Source organism: Malaclemys terrapin, chromosome 2 (assembly GCF_027887155.1).
Source record: "Malaclemys terrapin pileata isolate rMalTer1 chromosome 2, rMalTer1.hap1, whole genome shotgun sequence".
Taxonomy (NCBI): domain Eukaryota; kingdom Metazoa; phylum Chordata; order Testudines; family Emydidae; genus Malaclemys; species Malaclemys terrapin.
In genome coordinates this window covers 94,871,656-94,891,011 of record NC_071506.1, presented here as the reverse complement: position 1 = coordinate 94,891,011, position 19,356 = coordinate 94,871,656, and the positions used below count along the sequence as shown (strand labels likewise).

The following is a 19,356-nucleotide window of genomic DNA, read 5'->3' as shown; positions in this document are numbered from 1 at the left end:
AAGGCTTTTAAAAAAGTTTGAAACACTTTTTACATTGGGTTAAAATAATATTTTGCTTTTGCCTAATTCAAGCACTCACTGCTTGTAATAGTATTTACTAGGGATTTATAAAGTTTAGTGTTGGAAGTAACAGTCAATAATACTAATGTTGAAAAGTTGCTACCTGCTATAGAGAATGTGCACGATCTCACAGGAATTTAGTCTAACACAAGTAACAATATGAATTTTAAATATCTACCGTAATTTCTACCAAGGACTCTATAAAATGCATTTTCAAATTTCATACACATTTATGAAAGGTATTTTTGGCAAGGGGGAGTTTATATAATGTGATTCTTTCTTAGAAATTTAAACTAAATTAAGTTTAAATAATGTAAAACTGACAAAGATAAGAATATCAAAATATAAGACTTCAGCTCTTATATTTTTGCCAGTCCATCTCTTTGTAAAAAGGACACTTAAATATGGTTCAAAACTTAAATTTTGTGCAAACAAGCTTTGTAGAACTTGATTTGACATAGTTGTTTAGATTCCATTGGTATCAATTGTTTCTCAACAAACACTTCCCTTCAGATAGTGTAGAATTAAGGGCTTGAATGAGAAACTGACTTGACTTTCTTTAGAGTGAGGAGGTGGGTAAGGCAATACCTTTTTTGGACCAGCTTCTTCTGTTGGTGAGAGAGAGACAAGGTTTTGAGCTTACACAGAGCTCTTTTCAGGTCAACCTGAGAGAAATGAAAAAAGTAATATGGCATAAATAGTGCTACTCGTAACATAGGTTAAAATGATCTATAATATATTTTTGAAATTTCTTGTCTCTTTAGCCTCTTGTGAAGATGTTATTCAGTACTTAAAAAAGAAAAAAAAAGTGTGTGAGGGTAGCAGTCCAAGGTCTGAATGGGAAATTAAACTTGCTTATTGCATTGCATCCTCTTCCTGTTCACTTGCTTGATTTTTGTGGCCTGCCATCCGCTGTTTTTTATTCACATCTTTGACCATGTGCCTTAATATTCCATATGAGTAGAATAGAACCATATGCTTTGGTTGCATGAAGTAAAATATATATGAAAAATGTCTGTAGCTGCTTTGGAGGGGGCAGGAGTGGGTTCTATATCAAATTCTCAGATTACAAGTTGTAGAAGATGTATTCTAATTGCAAACAGAACCTGGGCTCTGAAAATCAAACTGTTGCTTTCTGCTTCTTGCATCATCACCAATGTTTCAGATTTCATAATTAGAGGTTGCCAACATATTTTTAATGCACAAGGGACAATAGAATCCACCTACCGTATATCTTTCATTAGCTCTACAGTGCAAACAATAGTAAAATTGATTTTCAGTAAAATGAGTAAATGAGGCATGTGTGGCTAAAAAAAAACTGCACACATTTTATATAGCTTCTTTAACATAATCAGATATTTCAAATCCTCAGTCAGCATCTTTGTTTCATGTTTGATTCTTTCAATAAACTGTCTGATCAGGTTGTACTAAATTCCCCCAGCCTCCTCCAGACATTTGAACATGCATTTGCTTCAATACCTCAGAGCAGTGGGCTAAATAAAGTGTTTCAGCCATAACATTATGGCTGTGATAAATATAGTTAAAAGATAGCACTTCAGCAAGCAAATGGTGAATCTTTTCTTTCCCTCCCCAAGCATTTAGTCAGCTTCTTAAAACTTGCTTTTAAGGTTTCTTTTGATTATTTAAAATTAAAAGGTGAAAGGAGGGAAAACTAGGTGGTATAGTGAGTTAGGTAACTCAGCCTCCTTCTCCGTAGGTGTATGAGATGAAACCATGTTCTAGGTCGTATGTGACTATGGTGGTCTCATATTGCTTGCCTACAGCCATCACAAAATCTCAACTTACTTGCATTTCACAGACCAAGTTCATCCCTGGTTTTCTTCTTGCACTAGTTTGGTCCTAAATTTGTAGCTTCCAGACTTGTGATCTGTCCCCTAGACCATTATGACTCAGATTTTACAGTCATCTGGTCTGACCTTCTGCCTAACACAAGCCATAGAACAAATGTGTTTTACACAACTAGATGCATTTAGTGATCTTTCCTTGGGAGAAGCTTGGAGCTGTGGTAGCAAGGGCATTGCCAACCAAAACTGAGATGTGTTGGCAGACTTCAATAAGGAAACTATGCAATGCATGAATGTGTTACCTTTGGATCTGAATGCTGTTAGGTCCTCACTATCATAAACTGTAGTTCAGTTCACAAATAACTTTTGAGTAAGTGCTCTCATTGTCATCTAATTGTAATGACAAGAAAAATAGACTCATAAATACATACAAAATTCATCTTGTTAGGTACTACTTTAAACCTATTATAATGATTACAATTATCATTAAAATGTGTATTTCATAAGGACTTCCCTGGTAGCCATGTAATAGACTTCCAGTTCACATTCAACTTAATGCAAACTCTACAATACTGTTAAAACTAGTCAATTTGTTATCTTGTCAGTCATTACTCTAACATTAAATAAAGGCCAGAAAATATAGATTAGTATTGTTCACTATCTTAACTTTGTGTTCTTTGATGTTAAAGTCTTGGTAAAGTAAATGTTGAGGTTATGTTAAAATGACTGATAACTTCAACATGGAACTAGGCTAGCTGCAAGATTTTTACAGTATTGAGCAAACAAATATAAAGGTCACTCTGAGTTTGAAAACTAGTTAGAAAGTTAATCTAGGATATTTTAGTGTATACATTATTGTTGGTTGTGTATGTTACTTAGCATGTATAGCTCTCCGGAAAAGAGGAAGAGCTGAATTACAGTTTAATTTGAAGTAGTATTTTGGGGAAATGCATTAGGCTAAATGTAGTGTGTGCAGTAAAAAGTTATGTTATAGTGATTGAAAACAGACTCCAGTCCACTGTACCATTGAACCTGTTATATAGTGTAAATCTGCATATTGGCAAACCATTTCTTCCTATAGTCATTTACCCTTACTTCAGTAGTTCTGGGATTTTTTTTTTTTTTTCTTTTTCATTGGTGGCAAAGGGTGTTGATGGACTAATACTATACTATACACTGCAGTGTGAAATACACAAGGAATTTTAATAGTAAAAAAACTGATGGGCTTAATATGCCTGCCATATTTTGCTTTGATCGTCTCTTCCTTTTTCTTTTTTTTTTTTTAAACCAGGTCCCTTTGTCCCCCTCCTTCAGAAACAAATAGTGTATTTGTGTGCTTGTGTATATACGTGTTACAATCTGTGCTTTTCTTTTCTAGATTTAAAGACAATCGTAAAGATGACATTTGGCTTGTAGATGTGAGTATGTGAGAAGTATTAAGATTCACACTTTGTTGAAACTTAACAGCTTTCCATTAATTTTGTTTAAAAAATAAAAGAACCACAATATACTACACAATTGATATTGGAAGAACTCATTTTCCTCTTTAAAAAACAAAACAAAAAACCACTATCCCATAGCTGTACGTGCTAATGCGTGTACTTCAGATTTTAGCTCTTGTATCATGTTCATTGTTCAAAATCATTTATTTTACTGTCTAATATACTTGGAAAGTGTTAGAACTAGAGAATACTGAACATAAGACTAGGTGTAGAACCAAAAGTTGAATTCAAAGTAAGGTTTATACAAGCTGAATACAGTTGCCAAATAGCTCATATTAACCATATTTGTTGAGAAATAAGTGGCAAATTATATATAGTATCTTCTGAATCAGTAATTTCCACAAAGGCAAAACCAACCCCCTTCTCAACTGGGAAATCGATTTCCTGGGCCCGTGATCCTTCAACACTGACTTCAGTGAGTGTAGGATTAAGTCCTTGGTAGATAGAAGGATGGAAGGAATTCTCCCAGCTGCATCCTGGCTCTGAAGGAAATAGGAGTTGGTTCACACTATGTGATGGGATATACAAACCCCACACTAGAGAACACGGGGTTAAGGAACAGCTCTGGGCCCAGGCTACACCTGCTAAGCTTGTACAAGCTGGAGGCAGTGCTCTAAAAAGGAGAGCAGAGCAGTTCAGAGGGAGCAGAGGGCTGCTCTGAAAGGAAAATAATGCCCAGGAGCTCATTCCCTGGAATCTGGCAACACAGGCCTGTGCAAACTCACGGAGGAGAGGAAAGCGACTGAGTTTGCAGGCCAGAGACTTGATTATAGTGAGTTATTCAGGAAACAAAAGGAGACTTGGTAGGAAGTGGTCCAGGGGAGGGCAGTGGCTTAGCACTCCAAGGTGTCAAGTGTAGCTGCCCACCACTGTGCCCTGGAACAGCCCAGTGGAGAGATGGACCTGGGCTCTTCTACCCACGTTGAAAGGACATTACCATCCCAGGAGTCTTCACCTGGATGAGACACCTTCTGGAAAAGACCTTACCTATTCAAAGACCCAACCACAACGAAGTTTCTGTGCTAAAGGGAAGGACTGGAAACCCTTGGGGCAGGAACACAGAAGGACTGGACTGTGCTTTCAAAGGGCAGGTGCTCTGCCAAATCCCCATCTACTACACATTACTAAATACAAATATTATGACATAAATGTTTATGGTTACAAGATATTTGCTCCTTGTGTTCAATACTCTGCTTCCTTTGGAAATCTGAAGTCATGGTAATCTGCTTCTTGTTTTGAGACTTCCACCAAACAGATAGGCTTTTCTGGCAGGCAATAGAGATATTATAAGCTCAAATTCCTTTATACAGATATCAATCTAGTCACCCATCAGACACTATATCCAGGTGATGCTTTTTTCCCCCCCTCCAGGTACACTTTTTTAGAAGATAAGATTACATAGTCTGCTTCTGTCCTGTGACTTTTCATAGACAGGAGCACTGCATTGAAGGGAAATATAAATTATTAGTAGGTCTCTTTTTTAGAAAATCTTCCTACATATCCTTCAGGACAGGAATTGCTACATTAATATAGCATCTAGAAGTACTCATTTTGGTTCTGCACTGTTAAATCATGAAAGTTCAGTTTGCTCATAAAACTGGAGTGAAAAACTTGAATTTGAAGAAGTCCTTATAAACCAAGAGAGGATTATCTGTTTGGCAACATTTATTGGTTTTCCAAATGTGTGGCTTGAGAGTTCCATTTTTATACAGAGTTCACTGATTCTGTTTAATGCCACACTTCTGACTTGTTCTCAGTTCTATGCACCTTGGTGTGGCCATTGCAAGAAATTGGAGCCTGTGTGGAATGAAGTTGGTATAGAGATGAGAAGCAGTGGTTCTCCAGTAAAAGTTGGGAAGATGGATGCGACTTCCTATTCTAGTAAGTATGTGTTGTGTAGGCATAGTTTTGTTGTCAACTAGTTTTGAAAATGAAACAACCAGAAGAATTACTATTAAAAAAAAGACTGTATCGTATAAACAAATGCACTTGTCTTGAAGGATCTGCTGGCTAAGTATAGCAGTAAGTAACCAAGACGTGAATGTATCATATCCCACTGTTAGTGACTTTTCAACTCATGCTGCTGTGGTTTACCCCCTTCAACCAAAGCCTCAGATCCTTATACACTTAAAACAAATAAGAAAAGAGGAGTAACCTCATAGAAGGTAGGACCCTGAAAAGTGCTATCTTTGGTATAAGTTTCTTTAATTTCTTTATAAGGTGCTTGATCTGATTTACGGAGCCCACCATAATAAGGTACAACTTGTCTGTTTTAGGTTCCTTACTTGATTACTACTAGGCCAGGTAGATCTACTTGCACTTTCAGAACTGTAAAGTGCTTTCGCATGGTCAATCCTTAAGCTATTATACACATCTTGTTGAAATCCTTGCCTCACTAGACAGCAGATTTCTGTCCACCTTCTCATTGCTGTATGTCTCCACCGTTGTGTGTAGAAATTGAAAATCAATCTTGCGGGAAGAGGGGGATTGGGGATCAGCGGAAAACTAGTGAGAAACCTCTTAGTCAAGAGCTTCTGGCTTTATTCATTCATTTTACAAGTATATTGCTCTTGATCAATTAATGCAGTTTTGGTAAGCACGCCAACAGCATAAAGTGTTACACAAATTAACTGCTATGCACACTTAAACAAAACACTCCTTACAACCAGTATCTCAAAAACTTTGACTTTGCGATGACTATCCTACCTTGCTTGTAGAACCACAATTCATTTTGCAGTTTTTACAGTTTGGGTAACGGGACAGAGGACTACAATGTTCAGTTTCACCTCTCAACAACTCATTATCCTTATGGTGAAAGAGGTCTTGAAATAACAGCCCTGCCACAAGCAGATACTTTGCAGGAATCATCTCTGACTGTCCCAGATTGAAGTAAACCTCTGTTTAGATTCTGAAAGACTTCTGGGTTTGCCAGCTGCAATATTTTCACACATGAATAGGGATTTGGGGTAACATTTTCAAGAGTGCCTATGTGCCTTGAGCTCCTAAGTCCTGTTTTCAAAGGAAATTTAGGCTGAAATGTCAGGATTTACCAAGATATTTAGGTGCCTGAAAATGCAGATAGGCGCCAAGCAAAAGCCTAGATTTTTCAAGTATGCCTAAGCAATTTAGATGGGATGTTGAGGGTGAGAGGGCCAGGGCTCTGAAGTGGCACTGAGCATTTAATCCCTTAGGTGCTTGGCTGACTTGCTCACATGCTCAAGGTCTAACTTATTGCCCTATGTGAGCTTGGGAAGGAATTTCCTACCAGCTCAGATAGGTCCCTTCCTCTGTAGCATGTGTTGTTTTATGTGGGTATATCTCAATCATTTCCCTGCCATTGCAGAGGCCTCGGCCTTTGTGGCACATTGGTCCCTCCTGTTCTCTCCCTCTGGCACATAATAGTCTAGTCTCCTGCAGGCTGTTATAATTTGCCTAATTTTTGTTGTTGGGTTTAAGGCGTGGGTGCTGGGGGTGTTGGTGGTCTGTGATACACAGGAGGTCAGACTAGATGATCTGGTGGTTCCTTCTGGCCTTAAACTTCATGACTGCACATGCCTAACTCCTGTTTACTTGGTCTTGGGTGCTTTTATAGGTCCCACCCAGACCCTACCTGCATCTTTAGGTGTCTAGATACCATGGCAATTCTGTTCCTTGGGGCCTAAGTCTCTTTTGAAGATGGGACTTAGGAGCCGAGTTAACACCAGCACTTTTGATAATGTTGTTTTTGCTGCTGATTTGCTAATTTCTTGAGGTAACATTGTTTGTATGGAAAATTGTGGTGCCCCGACTGTCCCGTGTGAGTCAGCAGATATTTGCATTATCGTAGCTTCTAGAAGCCTCCGTCATCAGTCAGGACCCCATTGTGTTAAATGTACAAACACAGAACAGTCCCTACTCCAAAGAGTTTAAAGTATAAGACAGGACCCAACAGGTGCAGACATATGGGGGGAGTACAAGGAAACAATAACACACTATTGGTTAGCATGATAGGCTGTGGCAAGCATCCTTTAGAGTAAAATCCCACACAAAATGAGCAGACTGGAGGTATGGCCATTTAGTTTTGGGGAAATATCCTGGAATTAGGTGGTAGTGACGGATATGGCATTCACTAAAACTCAACAAGCTATTTAGAAGTACATGAAGCAGCCCAGATTGCTTGAGGTTAAGCTAAGAGCTTCAGAAATAAGTGTACCAGCGTATTGTTGACAGCAAGACATTTTTATTAATACATAGTGGCCATGTTGACAGTAAAGTAGGCCTGGAAAAATGGCATTTTAACTACCTTCTAATGGCAGAGTAGTATTGCAAACTTGCATGTCCTGAAAGATGCACAAAAAACATAGGTAGCAGTAAATCTCACTAGGGATGTAAAAGGTTAACCGGTCAACTGATTAACTGGTAAACATTAGTCTTACTGGTTAACCCACCTTAACTCTTACCCCCAGGCTGACCGGCTGATCCCAGTGGCCCTGCACCAGCTGGATTGGCCCCAGCCCCGCCAGCTAGTGGGATTGGCCCCAGCTGCTTAATTAGTTAACAGTTTAAACAACATATTTTTAATCATTTAAACGGTTAATTTTTTAAATTGTATTTACATCCCTAAATCTCACAACTATTGAATTAGTCCTAATTTAAAATGGTGAGATGAAGGGTTGGAGGTGGGGGTGGACGTGGAGATCTGGCTTCCTTAATAGGTCACATTCAGTGGTACCCTCTTCCCCTAGGCTTTAACCAATCCCATAAAATATAGTACAAAAAAGCCACTGAAGTATGGACACTGGAGCAAAAAGCAAGTACAATGCTAGTGTTGCCAGTTTATTTGGTGTATTTTAAATTAAGCTCTGGTTTGTGGAGTCCTGTAATTATGGGAGAATCCTAGCTTTCATTTAAAAAGAAATAAGTTTCTAGCTTCCAGACTTGAAGAGAGAAGCTTAAAAATGTGAACTCTAAAGGCTTAGAACCAAATAAGCAAATAAAAAGAATGGAAATATACATGTTTTTAAAAATCTCATGATTTATGGTTTATGCAAAATTCATGATTTTTGAATGCATGACATTAGCAATACCATATGCTTGGGGGGGAAGAGGAAACCCAGTTGAGCACATGCCAAAACGTGTTGCAGAGTGTCATACATTCTGGACAGCCGTGGTCCAGATGTGTTGATGTTGGTGGATACCACCCAGAGCCTCTCTCAGGGTCAAGAAAAACTTGTCTGTTTTCTGTCTTTTGCTGTAGCTGACACTGTCCCAAATAAGATTATGTGCAATGACCACATCAGTTTTGGGGACTTGAACCACTACTCGTAGTAGTAGTAGTAGTAGTACTGCTACTCAATTGTCCTGTACATTGTATACATAAATTTAGCCACATGTATGTAGCTGTGAATTTGACTTATCTCATTTGTGACAAAAATGACACTGGCAGTACAAAAAAACAGGAAATGCTGAGTTAAGGTGACACGTGCTTCACAAAACAAATACACAGCCTTAAATCTGTCTCCACAGGATGCCCAGAGGACATCAGACCTTCCCCTTCCTAAAAAAATCTACCACTTTCTCAGTCTGCCTGAAATCCAAATCAGGACTCTAGTTCATTGAGTCCCAACAGTTGTGTCGGACTGTGTATCACTAACTAGTTGCTGTTGGTTTATAGAGATTACAGAGGAAATATTAGTCTCACTACTACTTTTTTTAGTATTTTGTGTGTTAGCTGACATGTATACGTACTACTAGTATGCATGTATGCTACATTTTCATGACATGGAGTCTCTAACATGTTTCTACTTAATGAATAAAATGACTAATTCAATTAATTTTGAATAATCATTGGAACTGATTTTGAGGTTAGAAAAATAACATATGCATGTTTAAAATAAACAATCCGCTTTTTGTTTAAACAGCATTTATTATACAAACCATGTAATTCCTCTTTTGCATATATGAGAGGAAAACAGAAACATAACCAAATGTGTCTTTCAGGCATTGCCTCTGAATTCGGAGTTCGAGGTTATCCAACAATTAAGCTGTAAGTTGACCTTTCCTGTATTATATTTTTATATATCACTGTGACGGGTTTGGTCACAGAGACCCCTTTGGGACTGTTACCTGGCGTGCTGAGATTACCTCTGAGTCCGTTTTCCCTGCCAGTTTAGGACTCCAGAACCCTACCTTGTTGAGCCAGACACGCTAGCCTGCTGCAACACAGATCCAGGTCTGGTCCACGCCCCCAATGCTGCAGACTTTAACCAAAAACTGCTCAGCAGGTCACCTATCTCCAGCACCCAGACACCCAGTTCCCAATGGGATCCAAACCCCAAATAAATCTGTTTTACACTGTATAAAGCTTTTACAGGGTAAACTCATAAATTGTCCGCCTTCTATAACACCGATAGAGAGAGATGCACAGCTGTTTGCTCCCCCCAGGTATTAATCTCTTACTCTGATTTTACTAATAAACAAAAGTGATTTTATTAAGTACAAAAAGTAGGATTTAAGTGGTTTCAAGTGATAACAGACAGAAAAAAATAAGTCACCAAACGAAATAAAACAAAAACACGCAAGTCTAAGCCTAATACATTAAGAAACTGTTTACAGGTAAAATCTCACCCTCAGAGATGTTCCAATAAGCTTCTTTCACAGATTAGACTTCTTCCTAGTCTGGGCCCAATCCTTTCCCCGATACAGTTCTTGTTAATTCTAGCAAACATCTTAGGTGGAAACTAGGGGTTTTCTCATAACTGGAAGCCTCCTTTGTTCTCTTCCACCCCCTTTCATAGCTTTGGCACAAGGCAGGAATCTTGTGTGTCTCTGGGTCCCCACCCCTCCTTCTAAATAGAAAAGTACCAGATTTGAGATGGATCTTCTTATCAGGTGACGTGGTCACATGTCACTGTAAGACCTCGTTCTTCATTACCCATGGGTTGGCCCACACGCACACAGGAAGACTTGCAGGTAAATAAACCTTCCACAACCAGTTGTCCTAGTCAGTGGGAGCCATCAAGATTCTAACCCACCAATAATGGCCCACGCTTTGCATAATTACAATAGAACCTCAGAGTTATACTTCATATTTTTAGCTTCAGATACAGGAATGATACATGCATACAAATAGGATGACCATACTCAGTAGATCAGGGGTCGGCAACGTTCGGCACGTGGCTCGCCAGGGTAAGCACCCTGGCGGGCCGGGCCAGTTTTATTTACCTGCTGACGCGGCAGTTTCGGCCGATCGCGGCCCCCACTGGCAAGAAGCGGCGCAGGCGAGCGATGTGCTGGCCGCGGCTTCTTGCCGCCCCCATTGGCCCGGAACAGCGAACTGCGGCCAGTGGGGGCCGCGATCGGCCGAACCTGCCACGTCAGCAGGTAAATAAAACTGGCCCGGCCTGCCAGGGTGCTTACCCTGGCAAGCCACATGCCGAACGTTGCCGACCCCTGCAGTAGATTATAAGCTTTGCAGTAATACCTTAAAAGAGACCTTTTGCATAAAGCATATTCCAGTTAAGTCATATTCACATTCATAAGCATGTTTCCATAAAACGTTATGGAGTGCAACGTCACAAAAGAGTTCGAGGTTATCCAACAATTAAGCTGTATGTTGACCTTTCCTGTATTTTATTTTTATATATCAATCCTCACTACCACTCACTTTCCTTTGTAAAGGAAAACAAACAAACATACAAAAAAAATCTTAACAGCTGATACCAGTAAGAAGCAGGAAAAGAAAATGACAATTCACTTTGGAGCCAGTTTTGAATCAGTCAATGCTGAACTGGATAATATTTTTTTTTAATTATTTTTCATTTACATTTAAGGTTCTCTGTAATACTAAGCTGTTAAACAAAGTGGTGGTATAAGTAAGTTGAGTATTAATTAAGCTGAAACAAGCTTGTATAATAGTATAAATAATCCATAGTCTCATAAAATATTGTTTAAAGGGACATCATGAACTTGAAATCCAGTAAATTCCCATTGACAAATTAAACACAGTTTCAGGTATGAAACCTATATATGAGTCACCCTGCCAGTGTTTGACTTTCTGATTGCATTTCCCCATTTTTAATGACTTTTCAGTCCCATATTGCTGTGTAGGGACTGAAAAATGTGTCACGGACCGTGAAATCTGGTCTCCCCCCGTGAAATCTGGTCTTTTGTGTGCTTTTACCCTATACTATATAGATTTCACAGGGCAGACCAGCGTTTCTCAATGTGGGGGTCCTGACCAAAAGGGAGTTTCAGGGGGTCGCATGGTTATTTTATGGGGGTCACAATATTGCCACCCTTCTGCGCTGTCTTCAGAGCTGGGCAGCTGGAGAGCAGGGGCTGCTGGCCAGATGCCCAGCTCTGATGGCAGTGCCCCACCTGCAGCAGCACAGAAGTAAGGATGGCAGTACCATACCGTGCCATCATTACTTCTCCGCTGCTGCTGACAGCGGCTCTCCCTTCAGAGCTGGGCTTCCAGCCAGCAGTCCCCACTCTCCAGCGGCCCAGCTCTGAAGGCAGCACTGCTACCAGCAGCAGCACAGAAGTAAGGGTAGCAGTACTGCAACCCCCCTACAATAACCTTGCAATTCCCCCACAACTCATTTTTTTGGGTCAGGACCCCTACAATTACAACACTGTAAAATTTCGGATTTAAATAGCTGAAATCATGACATTTACAATTTTTAAAATCCTATGATCGTGAAATTGACCAAAATGGACCATGAATTTGGTAGGGCCCTAGCTATGTGTGAAAAGACCCATACAGCCAGGGAAACGAACTGCTGTGAAAGTGACTGTACACACAGTGCTATTAAAGGTATAAAGTAAAAACAGAAAACTGTATTTTTCTCTAATTTTTCAAGTGCAGTTATTAAAAATGAAAATTTGGGAAATGGTCGGACTTACAATTCTTTGTTTCCCCATGTGTGTTGGACTTATCAAAGGATGTTTGGTTGTCATAAAGATCCCATTGTTGCTTTTTGGTTTTCTTTAGTTATATTTCCCAAGGGTTGTGCCATTGAAATATTGTAGCTTGCTACAGGCTGCAGGTGAAAAACTTTGTCGTCATGACATATTCAGGCTCAGAAAATTGATCTTAAGGACACCAAAAAATAATGTAACTGACCCAGATGGATTCTTTTTTTAAAGGAAATCCTATTATTCTTCACTGTCTTAAATCTTACTTGAATATTTTTTCTGATAATAAAAGCAAGTTAGATCCTCCCCCATCAGTTACATACAGTAACATATTTGTTTCTTGTCTGCCTCACTGGAGGGAGGATTAACTGAGCGTTCAGGTTTAAAAAACCTTTGCAGATTATCCATTTGGCCTTTCTATTTTGCTTTTTTCAAATAGTAAAAGGATATCCTAAGGCTTTTTTGATAAGGAGTAATAAATGGAAATTTTTAATATTTAATAATGGGGTCTAAATGCTGAGTTCTTTTTCATAGTCTGAGAGCAAATCTTCTCTAGTTTTTGTATTTCTAATATATTGTCATTAGAAAGCACCTGGTAGCCAACATATACAGCAGAACTTATTTTCAGATGGCAAACAGTGCGGAGTGATTTTTTTTTTTTTCCTCCCTCATTCTAATTATATTTTACTGTGCCACTGAACTATACTTTTTCTATTTAAAGATTTGATTCTTTTGGCTAATGCATTGAAAAATAAAGTTGCTCAGCACTTACTTACTAATGATTGAATATTAGAAATATGGGGATGCTATGATTTTGCATACGCAGCTAACTGATTTATTTTAGTTATGAACAAAGATGATGAAACAAATGGCAATGCCTCAGGATTTTGGGTTTTTTCCCCCTCCAGCTTAAAAGGTGATTTGGCATACAACTATAGAGGACCTAGAACCAAAGAGGATATAATTGAATTTGCTAACAGAGTAGCAGGGTAAGTATTTATAATCTTCTTTGAAGATACCAGTGACTTACATAGTTTTGTTGAGTTTGCCCCATTTGATTTTTTCAAAGGAGAGCCAAAAGATGGGCTTCTTTGATAGAAAGATGCTAGACCTATTAATGTAGTCTTTTATTCTTACAATTACTTTGCTAGAATCAGTGGCATCAATCTTGTTCATTTATTATAGTTTGAATTAGATGTGAACTGTAAAGAAAATTGAGTTAAGCCCAGAAATAGATTAAATACCTCCACTAACCAGTGGAGGTGAGTTGGGGGTCATTCAGTAATGGAATACGTATTAAACAGTGAGTGGACTCCTCAGTAAAGACTGTAGTAAGCCAATCTTTCTGCATGTATTTCTGCAAAACTCTTTTGTATTGGCTGGCTCCTACGACCCAGTTAGTGGAGACCTAATCTTTACCCCATCTGATTTAATAGTTCCAACAGTGGCCAATACCAGGTGCCCCAGAGGGAATGAACAGAACAGGAAATCATCCCCTGTCACCCATTCCCAACTTTTTCCAAACAGAGGCTAGGGACACCATCCCTGCCCATCCTGGTTAATAGCCATTGATGGACCTATCCTCCATGAATTTATCTAGTTCTTTTTTGTTGTGTCTCCTCCCTCCATTTGTGCTGCCTTGTAGAGTGTGAAGGTATATTAACAAAAATGTGTTAACCCAGGGGTCGGCAACCTCTGGCACGCGGCTCGCCAGGGTAAGCATCCTGGCGGGCTGGGCCAGTTTGTTTACCTGCCGCGTCAGCAGGTTCGGCCGATCGCGGCTCCTACTGGCCGTGGTTTGCAGTCCCAGGCCAATGGGGGCGTCAGGAAGCAGCACAGGTGAGGGATGTGCTGGCCGTGCCTTCCTGCCACCCCCATTGTCCTGGGACGGCAAACCGCGGCCAGTAGGAGCCGTGATCGGCCGAACCTGCCGCATCAGCAGGTAAATAAACTGGCCCGGCCCGCCAGGGTGCTTACCCTGGCCAGCCGCGTGCCAGAGGTTGCCGACCCCTGGAATAGATAGGATGGTGATGAACACCATAGCAAATTCCTAGGATTCCTTCATTTGTTCATATCTTTGCTGACGTTATCTTTTCTCAGTAGCCACTTAAAGCAAGGAGTTACTGTAAATCACTCCATTAGTAAAGGCTTGAAAGAGTTCAGGTGAACTTGGGGTGATTATTTCTCAAACAATTAAGTGTGATAAGACAGGAATACATTTGTAGTTATTTTCATTTATATTTTGGCCATACTGACCTGGTTGTAAGAGATTTTATAGGGTGATAATAATGTAACATGAGTTTTTCTGATGCAATTGCTCTTAAACTCCGTAGTTACATTTTGTAAAGTGTTTCGACATTGATTTCAGTAATGATGCAACATTAGCAGTTAATTACTGAACAAGTTACACTGAACAGAATGATGCAATGCCTGTTAATAGATCCTTGAGACTGCACTTGTTTTTTGAAATGGACATTACTTAAGGTGTCAGAGAGAGACTTAAAAATGCCCCACCACATACAGTTTGCAGATTTACGTCTGCAGTTCTGAAAAAAGTATGTTTAGTTAGGATGTTAGTGGTCTTTCACTAAATCTAATCATATGGGCTATGCCAGGTAGAAGCTCATATTCTGCCACTCAGTTTTATTTTTTAATTATAAAATGAAATGTTTTTGAATAGTGTAAGAGTCACTGGTATTAAACTGAGCTATTGAGAAAATTATTTTTTCTCTTTAACTGTCACACGTCAGCTCTCCTGGGATGATGCAGTATTTATCTGTTCTATTACTTACAGGAAGATGGAGAAATAGCAGCAAATGAATTCTGTGGGTTGTATAAATTATTAACTAATGCACAGCCTGTATTGTAAAATTTTAAATACAGCATTAACAAGGATTTCACAATTCCCCCCCCCCCCCCCCCCCAAAAAAAAAAAAAAAAAAGTGGAGGTGAGGGGGATTTTATATGAAGTTTTATTGGGACTATTAGCAGTCTAGCAAAGGAAATAGTTGTTGTTGTTGTTGGTTTTTTTTCTTTTTTTTCAAAATTGCCAACAAGAATTTCCCCCCATAGGGATAATTGCAACCTTGGCACACAAGCTCAGAATCTTCTAGAGAAGTTTCTGCTTGGGACTATTCAAATTTCCTCTCTTCTCACTTACCTGGGGTTTAGAGCATAAAAATAGGGACAAGGACCTAAACTACTTTTCCGTACTTTCCAGTAGTCTATGAATACTGGTAATCTCCAAACTAGAATCACTTACAAAACCCCTATTCCCGAGTTGCTATGCCCACGTTTATCTGCCTTTTTCAGAAATAATTACACCATATGTCAGATGGCTTGCATATAGTGTCAGGATTACTGTTTAATACTTCTTACTAAGAGTTGGTATAATTGGTAAATTCCATCGCACTGTAGCACTGGTCACTATATGCTATTCTTAAATACAGAGTTCTAGCATTTTCAAATTTAGACTTGTGGAATGGGTGGTCAGAATTGTACAATTTAGATGAGCTTATATATTTTCTTTAAATTTTCAAAAAAAACGAATGTTTCTTCACCTTTCCCTTTTTCCCCAGGCCTCTTATCCGGCCACTTCCTAGCCAGCAAATGTTTGAACATGTGCACAAGAGGCATCGTGTACTTTTTTTGTATGTTGGTGGGGAATCTCCTTTAAAGGTTTGAAACTTCATTAAATTCATTTTTTTTTATCTTTATCTTTATAGAGGTAGTCTAAAGTGACTTGTACATATTTCTTCTAAAAAAGCAAAAAAGTAATTGTATATTTTAAAGAGATTGTAATTGTAAGTAAGAAGCTGAATATGTTCTAATTTTAGAACTACTTTGATAATGGCATAATATACACACTTTTTTTTATCTTAATGTATGTATTTATGGACGTTTACCAAACATGCTGGTAATCTCTGGGGTCTGAGTGCTCTCTCTCATCTTGTAATCATTATGTAGTGGGACTCTGCAGTCCTAATAATGTAAAACATTATTTTAAAATCATACTTAATCCATGCATTCAAAATAGTTAAACTTAAAAGTTATTTAATGTAGCATTTACTGTGGGGCACAGTTATACTGAAGGGAGAATTTTTTTGTTAATTGGATAGGTTTTATGGTTTTTTTTTCATTTTTATTTTTTTTTAAATACTGAAGCTCTGTGCTACATCTTAATAAGTTTCACTTTAGTTAGGTGGAAAGAAACTGTGTGTTTGGTCTTCATTTTAACAAAATCCTCAGAAAATTTCTAAAACTCTTACTGTTGTTGACTGTATCACTTCCATTATGCTAACATAATGTGCATGTGTACCTTTATGGTGTGTGTCCTTTTTGCTCTAATACTTAGTAGTAGGGCCGTCAAGTTATTAAAAAAAAATAAATTGCGCGATTAAAAAAAATTAATCGTGCAATTAAATGCACTGTTAAACAGTAATAGAATACCATTTATTTAAATATTTTTGGATGTTTTCTGTATTTTCAAATATATTGATTTCAATTTCATCACAGAATACAAAGTGTACAATGCTCACTTTATATTTATTTTTTATTACAAATATTTGCACGGTAAAAGACAAAAGAAATAGTATATTTCAATTCACCTAATACAAGTACTGAAGTGCAATCTCTTTATCATGAAAGTTGCACTTACCAGCATAGAATTATATACAAAAAATAACTGCATTCAAAAATAAAACAATGTAAAACTTTAGAGCCTACAAGTCCACTCAGTCCTATTGCTTGTTCAGCCAATTTCTCAGACAAACAAGTTATTTTACATTGCAGGAGATAATGCTGCCTGCTTCTTGTTCACAATGTCACCTGAAAATGAGAACAGGTGTTCTCATGGCACTGTTGTAGTCGGCATTGCAAGATAATTACGTGCCAGATGCCCTAAAGATTCATATGTCTCTTCATGCTTCAACCACCATTCCAGAAAACATGCGTCAATGCTGATGACGGGTTCATCTCGATAACGATCCAAAGCAGAACGGACCGACGCATGTTCATTTTCATCATGTGAGTCAGATGCCACCAGCAGAAGGTTGATTTTCTTTTTTGGTGATTCAAGTTCTGTAGTTTCTGCATCGGAGTGTTGCTCTCTGAAGACATCTGAAAGCATGCTCCACACCTCATCCCTCTCAGATTTTGGAAAGCACTTCAGATTCTTAAACCTTGGGTCGAGTGCCGTATCTATCCTTAGACATCTCACATTGTTACCTTCTTTGTGTTTTGTCAAATCTGCTGTGAAAGTGTTCTTAAAACAAACATGTGCTGGGTCATCATCCGACGCTGCTATGGCAGAATGTGGGTAAAACAGAACAGGAGACATACAATTCTCCCCCCAAGGAGTTCAGTCACAAATTTAATTAACGTATTTTTTTAATGAGCATCATCAGCATGGAAGCATGTCCTCTGGAATGGTGGCCGAAGCATGAAGGGGCATATGAATGTGTCTGGCACGTAAATATCTTGCAACGCCAGCTACAAAAGTGCCGTGCAAATGCCTATTCTCATTTTCAGGTGACGTAAAATAAGAAGCAGTCAGCAGTATCTCCCGTAAATGTAAACAAACTTGTTTGTCTTAACGATTGGCTGAGCAAGAAGTAGGACTGAGTGGACTTGTAGGCTCTAAAGTTTTACACTGTTTTGTTTTTGAGTGCAGTTATGTAACAAAAAAATCTACATTTGTAAGTTACACATTCACGATAAAGAGATTGCACTACAGTACTTTTATGAAGTGAATTGAAAAATCCTATTTTTTTATCATTTTTACCGTGCAAATATTTGTAATAAAAATAATATAAAATGAGCAGGGCACACTTTGTATTCTGTGTTGTAATAGAAATCAATATATTTGAAAATGTAGAAAAACATCCAAAATATTTATTAAATTTCAATTGGTATTCTGTTTAACAGTGCAATTAATCACGATAAATTCTTTTAATCACGGTTAATTTTTTTTTCAGTTAATTGCGTGAATTAACTGCAATTAATCGACAGCCCTACTTATTAGTAGACATTTGTGGTTTAAGATCTACGTACTGCCAAAATAAAATTGAATTTGGTGTTTTAAAATAAAATGAACATAATACAGAAAAATTCAAACTGTCTTTGTCTAAGACTATTCCTGTAATACAAGTCCAAATAAGCCAGTTAGATATGCTGAGGTCTGTCAAGTTTTTTTCCTTTGTTTGAATAGAGCAATGCGGGCACCGAATCACGGTACGGAACAGTATTACTCGTCTAGTTTTTGTTCTGTCCCCACTGGGGAGGTATTTTATAAAAGGGATGCCCCTAACATAACTACATCATTTTACACTGGCATGTTTAGACATGCAATTCAGATGGGCCCCAGGTAAGCTTTCTGTTCTAATTTTGTTACATTGTCTTTTTATAGTTTACTTTTAAAAAGTAGACGGAAAATGTTTGTGTTTTGATATACTTTTTTTCTGTTAATGTGTGTACCAAGATTTAAGAAATTTTTAAAAATGTCTTTGTTTCTATTTTTGCAGGAGAAATACATAGAAGTTGCTTCAGAACTAATTGTCTATACATACTTTTTTTCTGCCTCAGAAGAGGTGCTACCTGAGGTAAATTCACTTTATCAGATACTTCAACTCTACTTCCTCTTCTTATTTAAATTGTATTTAGCACAACCATAGCCTTTTAATTCTTGCAGTTTCTGACATCAAACACTACAGGAAACTGGTCAGTAATAATAATCACTCTAATGAATAACTATTTCTACATAAAGAATCTAATAGAGAAAACATGGATTTGGAATTGAGTTACAGTTACAAAATACTCTGTTACCTTCTATTTACGTGTTAGCATATTGATCACCAGCAATATTAAAACCTCTTGTCTTTAAAAGAGGGAAAAAATCCTATAAAGTTATTCATTTATAATAGCTTGAAATTCAGTTGAAAAGTTTCACTAACTTTTTTTGTTATTTCAATATTTGTTAGGTTGATTAGGCAGTCCTGTTTTGCATTGACCACATGATTTTTTCAGAGAGGGCATTGACGTGCAATAGGAACTTAAATAGAATAAGTAGGATTGCAGGACACAGTTTGTTATAA

General features: G+C 38.1%; 1 protein-coding gene across 5 annotated transcripts in view; it reads left to right on the top strand.

Moving 5' to 3' along the window:
• The window catches only part of TMX3 (thioredoxin related transmembrane protein 3), a 66,103-nt gene that overhangs the window by 3,823 nt on the left and 42,924 nt on the right, over positions 1-19,356 (top strand). For 4 of the 5 annotated variants that reach the window (XM_054018020.1, XM_054018019.1, XM_054018018.1 and 1 more), the window contains exons 3-8: positions 3,244-3,283; positions 5,125-5,248; positions 9,347-9,392; positions 13,174-13,254; positions 15,844-15,943; positions 18,787-18,864. In XM_054018020.1, coding sequence (XP_053873995.1) covers positions 3,244-3,283; positions 5,125-5,248; positions 9,347-9,392; positions 13,174-13,254; positions 15,844-15,943; positions 18,787-18,864 — 469 coding nt within the window. Of the gene's footprint in view, positions 1-3,243; positions 3,284-5,124; positions 5,249-9,346; positions 9,393-10,935; positions 10,957-13,173; positions 13,255-15,843; positions 15,944-18,786; positions 18,865-19,356 lie in introns of those variants that run through there. The other variant, XM_054018021.1, reaches the window with a different exon arrangement.